Below are 14,901 nucleotides of genomic sequence, written 5' to 3'. Positions count from 1 at the left end.
TTACTTATATTCAGGTACTTATTTTGTACCAGGGGCAATGGAGGGTTAAGTGACTTCTAGAGTCACAAGGAGCTGCAGTGGGAATTGAACTCAGTTCCCTGGGATCAAAGTCCACTGCACTAACCACTAGGCTACTCCTCCACTAGCAACATTCCATGTAGAATCTCAAATAGTAGCAACAAAATCTCAATAGTAGCAACATTCCATGTAGAATCTTCAAATAGTAGCAACATTCCAGAATCTCAAATAGTAGCAACAGCAACATTCCATGCAGAATCTCAAATAGTAGCAACATTCCATCTAGAATCAATAGTAACAACATTCCATCTAGAATGGGGAAAGGGAAATGGGACTTGATATACCGCCTTTCTGAGGTTTTTGCAACTACATTCAAAGCAGTTTACTTATATTCAGGTACTTATTTTGTACCAGGGGCAATGGAGGGTTAAGTGACTTCTAGAGTCACAAGGAGCTGCAGTGGGAATTGAACTCAGTTCCCTGAGATCAAAGTCCACTGCACTAACCACTAGGCTACTCCTCCACTAGCAACATTCCATGTAGAATCTTCAAATAGTAGCAACATTCCAGAATCTCAAATAGTAGCAACAGCAACATTCCATGCAGAATCTCAAATAGTAGCAACATTCCATCTAGAATGGGGAAAGGGAAATGGGACTTGATATACCGCCTTTCTGAGGTTTTTGCAACTACATTCAAAGCAGTTTACTTATATTCAGGTACTTATTTTGTACCAGGGGCAATGGAGGGTTAAGTGACTTCTAGAGTCACAAGGAGCTGCAGTGGGAATTGAACTCAGTTCCCTGGGATCAAAGTCCACTGCACTAACCACTAGGCTACTCCTCCACTAGCAACATTCCATGTAGAATCTCAAATAGTAGCAACAAAATCTCAATAGTAGCAACATTCCATGTAGAATCTTCAAATAGTAGCAACATTCCAGAATCTCAAATAGTAGCAACAGCAACATTCCATGCAGAATCTCAAATAGTAGCAACATTCCATCTAGAATGGGGAAAGGGAAATGGGACTTGATATACCGCCTTTCTGAGGTTTTTGCAACTACATTCAAAGCGGTTTACATATATTCAGGTACTTATTTTGTACTAGGGGCAACGGAGGGTTAAGTGACTTCCAGAGTCACAAGGAGCTGCAGTGGGACTTGAACTCACTTCCCCAGGATCAAAGTCCGCTGCACTAACCATTAGTCTACTCCTCCACTTTCCAAACCTTAGAAGAATGGTCAAGGGTCTGGCAGTTAACATTCAATGTAAAAAAAAAAAGGAAGGACTGTGATCAAGAGGACTCTTCCAAAGATCCAAGGAGATGTAATAATGGTGTAAATGTTTTTTAATCAATACTGAAGAAGGACTCGACACGGCACTGTGTTTCGGCAAAGTGCCTGCATCAGGAGTCTAAAACACAACAGATAAAAAAACAATAAATACAGTCAGATGAACATAAATACAATCACTTAAAAAAAAAAAGGAACATAAATACAATCACTTAAAAAAAAAAAAGGAAAGAGTCTATGAGATAACAATGAGCATTGAGAATATTGCATGAGGGTATTGGTTAACATAGTATGGAAATAGGAACAAGGAATGATAAAGGAGCCTACGGGGATAAAGAAAGTAACAAATAAAAGATTTTAAAAAATATAAGTAACAAATAAAAAAATTATTACATGTGAGGATGTGAAAAAGAGTATATGAATAAAAAATAATAATTATCCACCATTGCAATTTTGCATTTTACACATCTTTTTCAGACTCAATCCTGTTTGTTTCACTTTTTGCACTTTTCACCTCACATGGGTTAGATTTTTAAAGTTTTTTTTTTTTTAGTTAAAACACCTACCTGGAGAAGTCTCACCCAATGGGGTCCATACCCAGAATGCAGACTACCATGGCACTGTCTGGAGCCTGGAGTTACCTGGTTAGCGATGATACTCAAGCTGCTAACCTAGTAACTATCCAGATCTGTTCATTTACTTGATAGTTTTTAGCTGTTCCATCAACACACTATTCCCAGTTGATTTTATTAATGAACCTTCACCTTTTGCTTCAGACTGGTCAAGGTGTCTTCATGGTAGCTTAAAAACAGTCTGTTGAATTAATTATGAATATTGTTTTCAGTTCCGTGTTAATACTTTTCTCACATACCGTTGTGCAGAGAATCCAGAAAAAAAGGACTTGTTCTCAATGACTTTTTTCCAGCCTATTTATGGTAGAGAAAGGCTGGCCCTGTCAGTACACCTACTAGGCACCCACCTAGAGTGGCATAATTTTGGGAGCAGCTGCAAGACAGGATAGCAACATCTTCTTTCTCCTTCCCTACCCCCCTCACCTGACCAGCATATCCCCTCTCAACTCTGCCCCCACTGCAGCTGCCCTACTACTACTACTTATCATTTCTATAGCGCTACTAGACGTACACAGCACTGTGCACTTGAACATGAAGAGACAGTCCCTGCTCGACAGAGCTTACAATCTAATTAGGCCAGACAAACAGGACAAATAAGAGGTAAGGGAATTACTAAGGTGGGGATGATAAAATAAGCGTACTAAACAAGTGAGTAAGGTTAGGAGTTAAAAGCAGCATCAAAAAGGTGGGCTTTTAGCCTAGATTTGAAGACGGCCAGAGATGGAGCTTGACCTACCGGCTCAGGAAGTCTACGCCCTAGCCCTACCTCTTCCCATATCCATGCCGAAGTTACAAGCAGACTCTGTAGTGTCAAACAACCTTTAAATAAAGGCCTGTGTTCAAGCACTGACACCTTTGCTCTCTCCCTGACAGGAACTTCTGTCAGCGGTGGCCAGGACATGGCAGCCCTGAGTCTGCTTGTAACTTTGGCCTGGGTCTAGAAAGAGGTAGAGAAGTGGCGGTAAGTGCATGGAAGAGAGGAGAGATGCTGGACACGGGGGGTGGGGGGGGGGGGGGAGAGGCTGAATGTGGATACTTGGAAAGAGGATTGCTGAGTACCTGAGGTGAATATAACGAGAGGCAATTGGGATGAGGAGGGTAGGGAGTAGAAAGGGAGATGCTGGCCTATGGGGAATTAGGAAAGAGAAAGGGAGATGTTTGGCTACAGAGGGATAGGGTCTTGAGCTTCCCTGGGGTGGGGCACAGCTGAAGGTCACCTAGTTCATCAGTTACCCTTGGACCATAGTAAAGATCAGAACATAACAGCAGATGGTCTGAGCAGTGTAGTGCGCTGAAGGTCTCTTTGCAGCATACTAAAAATGCCCCTGTAGCCAGCTGCCCTTGTCATCTGCATCTGGCTTATGCCTGGCCATATTCTGTGAGTAAGCATGTATTAGTTTAGGGTCATGATGATCGATACACCTCTGTCTTCTAGCTCGAATGGAGAAGAGACAGCTAATCCATGCTGCATCTTTTATTTGCAATTACAACGCCCTCAAGACGCCCCTGGCAGATCTGCAGAATAAATAGTTTCAACGTCTTTTTTTGTCAGGCTGCATTTTACGAGTTGGACTGGAACTCCAAAAGAGAATGAAAACATAAAGATGATGAAGAGTGAGAACTCAAAAACCTCTCACATTCCTGCCAGTACAAACTAGAAATTCTGTTACCCATTTTCTATTGGCTGCTGCTGGAATGGTTAAGTGTTTCCTGATGGTGCAGTAAGGATGAGATGCTTTGTCTAGGAAGAAGTTTATTTTTATTTTATTTATTTATTTATTTATTGCATTTGTATCCCACATTTCCCCACCTATTTGCAGGCTCAATGTGGCTTACATTGTTCCGTCATGGCGATCGCCATTTCCGGAGTGAGAGATACAGGTGGTATTACTTTAAAAATCATGATTGACATAGTAGATTAAGCAGTCAAGTGTAAAGAGTTCATATTCGGAATTGGAGATAGGGTGGTATTACGTTAGAGTTCATTCGTGGTAGGATAGACCTTGGTAGTCGAGTAAAGAGAGTTTACTGTTCTTAGGCAAAGTATTTGCAGCTGCTGTGTAAACTGGAGTCCAGTTATCAATTTTGCAGAATCTAACCTGGGGGCGGTAAAGGTTTGCCTTCTTTCTCCTAGGTTGTGATGCTATATTTAGATCATCTTCGGTGGATTCTTACATACTTGTTTGTGCCTCACTTTCCCTGAAGAAGGAACTGATGGCATGGGTAGGCATAGGTGAAGTGGAAGCGCAGTGGGCCAAGCTGAAAAGCTGCTATAAACATGGCAACTGATCTTTACACAAGGAAAGTAAACAAAAATAAGAGAAACAGGAAGCCTATGTGGTTGTCAAACAAGTGGCCGAAAAAATGAGGGCAAAACGGCTTTGTTCAAGAAATACAGAGGAACGCAACGAGAGGATCACGGAAAAGATTACTGGAATAAACTCAAAGAAAGCAAGAGAGAAATACGGCTAGCGAAAGTGTAGGCGGAAGAAAAAAAATGGGCTAAAGATGGAAAGAGAGGTGATAAGACCTTTTTCAGATATTATTGAGGAAAAGAAAAAGCGAAGAGGGAAATACGGCTTGCAAATGTACAAGCAGAAGAAAAAAATAGTTAAAGATGGAAAGAGGTGACAAGACCTTTTTCAGATATACTGGGGAAAGGAGAAAAGATAGGAATGAAATTGGTAGACTGAAGGATGCAGAGAATGACTATGTGGAAAGTGATGAGGATAAAGCGAACGCATTAAACAAATACTTCTCTTCAGTGTTCATGGAAGAAAATACTGGAGAAGGACTGTAGTCGGCTGCCGAGGGAATATCTGGTAATGGAGGAGATATTGCGCCGTTCACAGAAGAAAATGTTTCAACAGCTTGAGAATCTGAAAGTAGACAAAGCTATGGTATACATCCCAGCATACTGAGGGAGCTCAGAGAAGTCCTGGCAGGACCTCTTACGGATTTATTTCATAGATCTTTAGAGATGGGAGAGGGATTGGAGATGAGCGGATTTATTTATTTATTTATTGCATTTGTATCCCACATTTTCCCACCTCTTTGCAGGCTCAATGTGGCTTACAATACATCATGGACAGTGAAAATATATAAGAGAATAGACAATTAGTATTACAGAAGTATTCTGGGTAACATGACAATGATAAAGCATGATAGTAGTATAGCAAGCAAATTTTATAAGACAATTCTGGATATGTGTGGTGGAGATCACATTTTTTGATCTTGGTGGTATGTCTTGCCAAAGAGATGGGTCTTCAGTAGTTTGCGGAAGTTAGTCAGTTCACAGATCGTTTTCAAGTTGTGCGGCAGTGCGTTCCAGAATTGTGTGCTCAAATAGGAGAAGGTAGACGCATGCGTTAGTTTGTACTTTAGACGTGGCCCCTCTTCACAAAAGCGGAGACTGGGAAGAAGTGGAAGCCTCACGTGGGTGGTCGGAAAAATAATGGAGTCACTGCTGAGGGAAAGGATAGTTAACTTTCTAGAAGCCAACGGGTTACAGGATCCAAGGCAACATGGCTTTACCAAAGGAAAACCCCGCGAAATGAATCGTATTGACTTCTTTGACTGGGTGGCCAAAGAACTGGATGAAGAACATGTGCTAGATGTCTTCTATTTGGATTTCAGCAAAGACTTTCAAATGTTCCCTCACAGAAGAGTCATGACTAAGCCGAGAGGGCTGAAATTAGGACCCAAAGCGGTGATCTAGATAGGAGACTGATTGACTGACAGGTGACAGAGTGGCAGCAAATGGAATCAACTCGGAGGAAATGAAGGTGAATAGTGGAGGTGCCTTAGGGGTTGGTGCTGGGGCTGATTCTGTTTAATATATTTGTGCGAGACCTTGCTGAAGGGTTAGAAGGAAAAATTTGCCTTTTTGTGGATGACACCAAGATAGCCAATAGAGTAGGTATCCTGGTGGGAGCAGAAACCATGAAAAGGGACTTCCAAACATTAGAAGAATGGTTAAGGGTCTGGCCTTAATTCAATGCCAAGAAATGCAGAGTGATGCACTTGGGGTGCAGAAATCCAAAAGAGATGTACCAGATAGGAAGGGAGAGATTGGTAAGCTCAATTTAGGAGAGGGACCTTGGGGTGATAGTGTCCGAGGATAAGAAAATGACAAAACAATGCAACAAGGTGGTGGCAGTGGCCAGAAGAAGGCTAGGCTGCATAGAGAGGGGTATAACAGGCAGAAGACAGGAGGTGTTGATACCCCTCTACAAGTTGTTGGTGAGGCCCATTTAGAGTATTATGTTCAGTTTTGGAGGCCTTGCCTTGCTAAGGATATAAAAAGACTTGAAGCGGTTGAAAGAAAAGTGACAAAAATGGTATGGGATTTTGCGTTGCAAGACTTGTGAGGAGAGAATTACTGACCTGAACATTTGTACCCTGGAGGAAAGGAGAAACAGGGGTAACATGATATAGATGTTCAAATATTTGAAAGGTATTAATCCGCAAACAAACATTTTCCAGAGATGGGAAGGCACTAGAACTACAGGACATGAATTGAGGTTGAAAGGGGGCAGACTCAGGAATAATGATGTCAGGAAGTATTTCTTCATGAAGAGGGTGGTAGATACCTGGATTGCCCTCCCATGGGAGGTGGTGGAGATGAAAACAATAACGGAATTTAAAAAATGCGTGGGATAAACACAAAGGAATCCTGTTTAGAAGTAATGAATCCGAAGAAGCTTAGGGGAGATTAGGTAGCAACACCAGTAATTGGGAAGCAAAGCCAGTACTGGGCAGACCATCTCTAAGGTCGACCTAAATTTCGTGATTTGGGCATCCCCGACCGTATTATCAAAACCAATCTTGTTTCGATAATACGGGTTTCCCTGCCCCTTCGCCGGGACGTCCTCAGGAAAACTTGGGCGCCCCTTTCAATTATGCCCCTCCACGTTTACAATGGTTTACTCTGTTTATGGCTACCTGTCACGGACTGTCACAGAGTCCGGAGTAGTGAGCCCTTGGGCCCCTGCCAGTGATTGGCAGCAGCAGGTGAACCACCCAAACAGGAAGCGAGGTTGAACACAGACACGCTGGTACAAGCAGGACTGGAACTAGCAGGATGGGAACTGAAGCTGTAGATGAGCAGGGCTGGAATAAGCAGGACAGGAATAACTGGATTCTGGAACGGGCTTGGCTTGCTGGAACCGGATTCTGGAATGGGCTTGGCTTGGCTGGAATAGGAGTCTGAAAGGGACTTGGCTTCCAGGGTGGCTTGACTGGAACAGGATGCTGGAAGCAGTCAGGGTTGGAACAAACAGTGAAGGAACTGAAGCTGAAGACAAACAGGGCAGACACAAGCAGGATTAGAACTGAAGCTGAAGGCTTGCAGGGCTGGAACAAGCAGGGTTGGAGTAGAAGTTGGAAGACTGGCAAGACAAGAACTAGCAGGGCTGGAACTGAAACAAACACACACAGACGAAAACTCATCTGAAGACCTCTGTTGCAAAGGCAAGCCTGAAAGTTCCCAGGCGCTTAATAAAGGCAATTACAAGTCAGTGAGTGAGGCTTGGCAGCAAAAACACCAGAGCACGGCTTGGCTGCAAGAAAACCACAGCGAGGCTTGGTTGCAAGAGCACCAAAGTGAGGGTTGGCTGCAGGAACCCCAAAGCAAGTCTGGAATGCAACATCAGAATAGGACTGGAATGAACTCTGGAACATGTTTGGGAAACAGGAAGAAGACAGTCCACAGCAGCCATAGGGCCTGGTCACCAAGAGGCGAGGTGAGTGTAGGCATGGGATACAGTCACAACTGTGACACTACCTTAACTGTTGTTGACATCTGATAGTACTTGGCTGTTTGACCCATATGCCATGGAGGGTAATTCTGTAAAAGGGAGGTTATATTTAGACTCCATGAATGAATTTAGCCCCAAGTCTATAAAGAGAACTAGGCACTTTTTTTTTCTTTATAGAATAATAACATAGAAACCCTTTTACTAAAGTGAGCTAAAATCTGGGCTTAAGGGTGAATTCTATAAATGGTGCCTAAAAATCAGCACCAATCCCCCCCCCCCCCCCACTTAAGCGGTATTCTATAAACTGCGCCTAAATATTGTGTTTTCAAGCACTAGAAGAAGGCAGGTTCCCAGGAGTCCTGCAGAAATTACCTGTCCCTCACTATTGAAAATGTGATAGTAAAACAGCACCCCCCACTGGCAGGACTAAGTAAGCTCTGCCGACTCCAGGGAACCTGCCTTTCTCTAGTGGTTGAAAACGCAATATTGAAGCACTGCCCCCCTCTGGCAGCAATGCAGTTGGATGACTCCCGCTTACTGCCTCCTATTTAATCTAAATGCCCCTGCGTTAACTCTGCATGAGACAGTATGCGCTAAGTATAACGTGCTAGCTGGCTAACGTGTCCACGCCCATTCTCCACTCATGCCACACCCCCTCAGACAAAAATTCAGTTTCACTGACAGTTCTGCATATAAGAATTATTGGACTCCTGGTGCAGGCAAAATGCAGCCAAAATACAGCCTATGTTAAGTCCCTTGGAACTGCTTTGCCATATTGAATAACGAGTCTTACCGAGCACCAGGCCCCCTTGGCTTTTTTTTGTGTGTGTGTGGGGGGGGGGGGGGGGGGGGGGGGGTTGGAGGAGTAGCCTAGTGGTTAGTGCAGTGGACTTTGATCCTGGGGAACTGAGCTCAATTCCCACTGCAGCTCCTTGTAACTCTGGGTAAGTCACTTAACCCTCCATTGCCCCTGATACAAAATAAGTACCTGAATATAGGTAAACCGCTTTGAATGTAGTTGCAAAAACCTCAGAAAAGCAGTATATCAAGTCCCATTAACAAGATTCCATGCACAATCTGAAAGAGTAGCAACATTCCATGTAGAACCCCAAAGAATAGCAAGATTCCAGAATCCCAAAGAGCAAGGAGTGGAGGAGTAGCCTAGGGGTTAGTGCGGCAGGCTTTGATCCTGGGGAACCGGATTCGATTCCCACTGCAGCTCCTTGTGACTCTGGGCAACTCACTTAACCTTCCATTGTCCCAGGTACAAAAAATAAGTACCTGAATATATGTAAACCGCTTTGAATGTAGTTGCAAAAAAAAAAAAAAAAACAACAACCTCAGAAAGGCGGTATATCAAGTCCCATTTCCCTTTCCCTTACTCCATTTCTTCTGTCCATATTTCTGTGGGGAAGCAATTCCTCTTTTTTTCTCCTTGTAAATTTAACTGGATAGCATTTGAGCAATTGGTTTCCCACATAAATGTGGACAGAAGAGATGGAGTAAGGACAACCCCCCCACCATATTCCTGTTCCCCGTTTCACACTTGACCAAATAAATTTTAGCCAGACATCAAAGTTGTCTGTGCATCATTTATCCATTGTGCTGGGGAAGGAGGAAACTGAAAGGCGGTGATTTGTCAGGAAAATTCCCAAGGTTACCTAAACGGATTGCTTTGAATATCGACCCCTGTAAATTTATCAATTACTTGCTACCTTCTCCAGAAGAATTGAATACATACGTTTGTACAAGAGAAGAGTCGTCGATGTGAAAGAGGCAGAAAAATAGAATGATAGATATAAGGCAAGCAAAGAGAGGGGGGGGGGGGGGAAAGAATCCTAAGGGACGTAGCATTTATCCAACTAGCATCTGTTATTTACCTAGCATCATTTTAACGTATATTGCTTGGATGAGGTTCACTTATTTTATTTTTTCTCTCAGTCGGCAGGAAGCAGTTCATGAAGTTTGACTGGGCCAATAATGCGGCCAGTGTGCTGGGCAGTGACTACGAGGAGCTGTCCACAGCAGTCTTCAAACACCATCTCAGAAAGATAATTGAACAGGCCACATCTAGAGGGAAACGACTGAACCAGGATGAAGAGAAAAACAGTGGTATGAACTGCTAGGCTGATCACGTGCAGATACATCCTATTGGTATTCTATGAACTATATATAAGCTTATTGCACGTTTTAAAATAGTATTCTAGGCATAACTATCAGGCGTTATATAGCAAGAATGCTATTTATTTAGTTAAATTTTAACTCCACTTAGAGGACCAGAAAAAGGATTTATCAAAGATTTCCTCCAGCACAAAAACGTACCAAGAAATGTCCAGAATCTACTCCTTACATTGGGGAAAAATGGCAGTTCAAAACTGGAGCAATTTTTCGCCTAGAGGCAAAGTTTAATAAACTGCCCCTTCCCCCTCTCTACCCCTGCATTTTCTATGAAATTAGAGGGCCATTTTACTAAAATGCATTAGATTTTGAATTAGCATGCTTTAATGCAAGAAATTTTAACATGCCCCAAATGCAAAACTAATATCCTACCTGGGGGGGGGGGGGGGGGGTCCAGCATGTAACCTGCGTGACAATGCTGTTAACATGAGGTAGTCAGCTTGCAGTTAGTGAGGAGGAGTTTAGGCAGTAAACGGTACCCTGTTTTGGTGCTGAGAAAAATCGGAACTCAGGTCTATTTAATAAAAGGTGAGCGCCCTTTATAAAGAAGCGCTGATTCCGACGTTGAAATGTGCACGCCGGGACTTGCACTTGCTGAAAACAGGTGTAAATCCTGGTGCACAAGTTGGACACACTTTCCCTGAATTCTGTAACACTGCATGTAACATTTTGGAACGCCCCGACCCATCCATATCCCCCCCATGGCTATGCCCTCTTTTGGGTTGTGCGTGAGAGGATTTTAGGCATGGTTTTTTTTATAGAACTGCGCATTTGGAGGTCTAAGTGAATGCTAATTAATGCCAATAATAGCAGCTAATTATTGGGCATTAATGTCTCATTGACTAATTGAGTTGTGCATGCAAATTTAGGCACCCATCTTTGGGTGCCCTTTACAGAATCTGGGGGTTAGTGCCTCCTATTTAGGAGGCAGTAAGTACATAAGTACATAATGCCACACTGGGAAAAGACCAAGGGTCCATCGAGCCCAGCATCCTGTCCACGACAGTGGCCAATCCAGGCCAAGGGCACCTGGCAAGCTTCCCAAACGTACAATCATTCTATACATGTTATTCCTAGAATTGTGGATTTTTCCCAAGTCCATTTAGTAGTGGTTTATGGACTTATCCTTTAGGAAACTGTCTAACCCCTTTTTAAACTCTGCCAAGCTAACCGCCTTCACCACGTTCTCCGGCAACAAATTCCAGAGTTTAATTATGCGTTGGGTGAAGAAACATTTTCTCCTATTTGTTTTAAATTTACTACACTGTAGTTTCATCGCATGCCCCTAGTCCTAGTATTTTTGGAAAGCGTGAACAGACACTTCACATCCACCTGTTCCACTCCACTCATTATTTTATATACCTCTATCATGTCTCCCCTCAGCCGTCTCTTCTTCAAGCTGAAAAGCCCTAGGCTCCTTAGTCTTTCTTCATAGGGAAGTCGTCCCATCCCCACTATCATTTTAGTCGCCCTTCGCTGCACCTTTTCCAATTCTACTATATCTTTCTTGAGATGCAGCGACCAGAATTGAACACAATACTCAAGGTGCGGTCGCACCATGGAGCGATACAACGGCATTATAACATCCTCACACCTGTTTCCATACCTTTCCTAATAATACCCAACATTCTATTCACTTTCCTAGCCGCAGCACTAGCCGCACACTAACTGCACACTAACCGCACAATGCCATTGTTTCCTCTAAGTTGAGCGGGAGTTCCTCCAACTGCATTGCTGCTAGTGGGGGGGGGGGGGGGGGCAGTGATTCAATATTGTGTTTTCAACCAACTTGCCTTTCTCTATTCCCTGGAGTCGGCAGAGCTTACTTGTCCATCACTGTTGATAATGTGATAGTGAAACAGCACCCCCTACTGGCCGGACTGTAAGTGGAGGACTCCCGCTCAACTTAGAGGGAACCATGGTCAGTGCACAGAAGTGCAGCGCATTCAGCGCCAAACACTCTCCATGCAAATTCTCCACCCATGCCCCTTCCGAAAATGGCCTTAACGTGCAACTTACTACATGCTAATTGTACATACACTGCATAGGTGTTAATGCATTTGTGCATCAGCTGATTATCAGGGGCATTTTCAAAAGAGAAGGGCGCCCAACTTCTGACACAAATCGGGAGATGGGCGTCCTTCTTTCAGGGTCGCCCAAATCGGCATAATCGAAAGCCGATTTTGGGCGTCCTCAACTGCAGTCTGTCGTGGGGACGACCAAAGTTCACGGGGGCATGTCGGAGGCTTAGCGAAGGCGGGACTGGGGCGTGCTTAAGAGATGGGCGTCCTCGGCCGATAATGGAAAAAAGAAGGGCGTCCCTGACGAGCATTTGGTCGACTTTACTTGGTCCATTTTTTTTCACGAACAAGACTCAAAAAGGTGCCCAAACTGACCAGATGACCACCGGAGGGAATCGGGGATGACCTCCCCTTACTCCCACCCTAAAAAAAATGTAAAATTTTTTTTGCCATCCTCAAATGTCATACCCAGCTCCATGACAGCAGTATGCAGGTCCCTGGAGCAGTTTTAGTGGGTGCAGTGCATTTCAGGCAGGCGGACCCAGGCCCATCCCCCCCCTACCTGTTACACTTGTGGTGGTAAATGTGAGCCCTTCAAAACCCACCCAAAACCCATTGTACCCACATGTAGGTGCTCCCCTTCACCCCTTAGGGCTATGGTAGTGGTGTTCAGTTGTGGGGGGCTCAGCACACAAGTTAAGGGAGCTATGCACCTGGGAGCAATTTCTGAAGTCCACTGCAGTGCCCCCTAGGGTGCCCGGTTGGTGTCCTGTCATGTGAGGGGGACCAGTGCACGATGAATGCTGGCTCCTCCCACGACCAAATGCCTTGGATTTGGTTGTTTTGAGATGACCATCCTCGGTTTCCATTATCGCCGAAAACCAGGGACAACCATCTCTAAGGTCGACCATCTCAATATTTAGGCGTCCCCTCCGTATTATCGAAACAAAAGATGGACGCCCATCTTGTTTCGATAATAGCGGTTTCCCTGCCCCTTCGCCGGGGCACCCTTAGAATTGGTCGTCCCCGTTCGATTATGCCCCTCAATGTGTGCCAAACCGCACGTCAACAGCCTAAATGTGCTTTAGTAAAAGGGCATCTATATTTTTCTCCCTATAAACTTGAAGAAACGGTGACAAAGAGAGAGTTATCTGGCTGGCACTCGGCAGAATTCTAATTTCACACTTTGTAATATTACTTTCAAGCCTGCCATTTTTTTCCTTTCACCCTCAAACATAGAAGAAATACACCCCCCTCCCTGCTCTACAGTTTTCCATGTGGCAATCCTATTCAAATGCTTTTGTGCCTCTGTATATATTTCCCTTCAGCTCTGGGTGCACAGAGCTTGCAGGCTCTGACATCTCCTAGACGGAGAGCATTCATGCTTGGTGAGGCTGTTGTAAGGTGCTTGGTTTCCTAGCAACCAGTTCAGATATCAAAGTTAAGGATGAAAAATATAAAATTTAAATTGAAGGCTGGAATAGGAGTAGAACGTACTTAACATTTTCAAAGACTAATCAAAAATGTTTATTCACTTGAGGGTGCAGTCCTCTGTAACTTCTGGATTTTTAACTCTTCTCGCCATAGGCACCAACTTTTCAAGATGATTGGGGGTGCTAAACAGAATACAAACTACCCCCTCCCTTGACCCATTTTCATGGTTCCATTGAATCTCATACTTCACTTTTGATGTATTGCATAGCAGCATATAAGCAGATTTATAGGATCAGGTCTTTTGTTTGAGCTGCAGTTAAGACCCTGTTGCTTTATTTTGCACACCTTGTTGTTCAGCAATGGTTACAAAGGAATGCTGGCCACAACACCATTGGCCCTTCATAGGACTAGCAAGGGTCTCCCATCCCCTCACAATTTGTAGGTTTCAACAATGACAGAACCATATGAACAGGTAACGTATACACAGATGCTCCAGGTTGACAGAGCAAGAATCAGTTGACCACTCATCAAACTTTTAACATTTTGTATCCCCTCCATTCCTCCCACACCCTCGTCATGCCCCCCCAAATGACAGGACAAGACTGCATATAAACAGGCACCAATAACGAATACACCACAACCATCAACACCAAGACGAAAGAAACCCTTCCAACCATTGGAGCCGACTCTGTGGGTGCTGTGGGTGCTTGAGCACCCCCAATATTGAGAACATTCCTTGTATGTGTCCAGGGAGGGGTCATTTCCATTGGGCTTAGCACCCCCAATAATTTTGAAAAGTTGGCTCCTATGCTTCCAACCCCCTAACTCACAAAAACAAACAACCCCCTCCCCACATCTCCACCTCCCAATGCCCAGAAACAAGGGGGGGGGGGGGGGAGAGTAACAGAGATGATCACAATCACCCCACCCAAAACACTCAGAATCCAATTTGAACAGTACAAGAAAATCCGAGAGTCTGGACTCTGATGACTCCCAGATTCCAACACTACCCTAACAAGCCACCCACCCCCTACTTCCCTACCCCACTATGGTATTCAACCCATGGTTTTGGAGAAAAAGATTACAAATCTCTATATATAAAAGGCACCACCAATGTTCTAAATGAAGCCTCCAGCCGGAAGTGTGAAGGGGGAGAGATATCCGTTTTCCCCATGAGTGTCTGCCCCGCCTTCGCTCTCTCTGTAACACAAACAGTGATGTGAAGGAAAACACAGCAAAGCACGAAATCAAATAGCTCTCTCTGTAACAGTGAAGGACTCAGAGGGGGGAGGGGAGAGAGGGCAGAAGCCCTCACTATCTCTGTAACACAAACACAGCACAGCAGGAAACTTAACACTGAAGGACTCGACTCTGAGGGGGGAGGGGACAGACAGCACAGGGGAAGGGAGAGAGGGCAGAGGGCAGGGACACACACACTTCCACATGCACACAGAAGAAAACCTTGCTAGCCCCCGTTTCATTTGCATCAGAAACGGGGCTTTTTACTAGTTATTAAATAAAAGACCACAGTCCTTAGGTGACAATATATCAAAATAAGCCTCTCG

The 14,901-nt window shown here is 44.2% G+C and overlaps 1 protein-coding gene across 3 annotated transcripts in view; it reads left to right on the top strand.

Annotated features, from left to right (window-relative positions):
- MYO18B (myosin XVIIIB) overlaps positions 1–14,901 on the top strand; it is a 549,955-nt gene that overhangs the window by 167,726 nt on the left and 367,328 nt on the right. For all 3 annotated transcript variants that reach the window (XM_030218025.1, XM_030218027.1, XM_030218024.1), the window contains exon 14: positions 9,645–9,815. In XM_030218025.1, the coding sequence (XP_030073885.1) occupies positions 9,645–9,815 (171 nt within the window). The remainder of the gene's footprint in view (positions 1–9,644; positions 9,816–14,901) is intronic.

Source organism: Microcaecilia unicolor, chromosome 11 (assembly GCF_901765095.1).
Source record: "Microcaecilia unicolor chromosome 11, aMicUni1.1, whole genome shotgun sequence".
NCBI classification, from domain to species: Eukaryota; Metazoa; Chordata; class Amphibia; order Gymnophiona; family Siphonopidae; genus Microcaecilia; species Microcaecilia unicolor.
The sequence above is the reverse complement of the archived record's forward strand: the minus strand, read 5'-3'. Positions and strand labels throughout refer to the sequence as shown.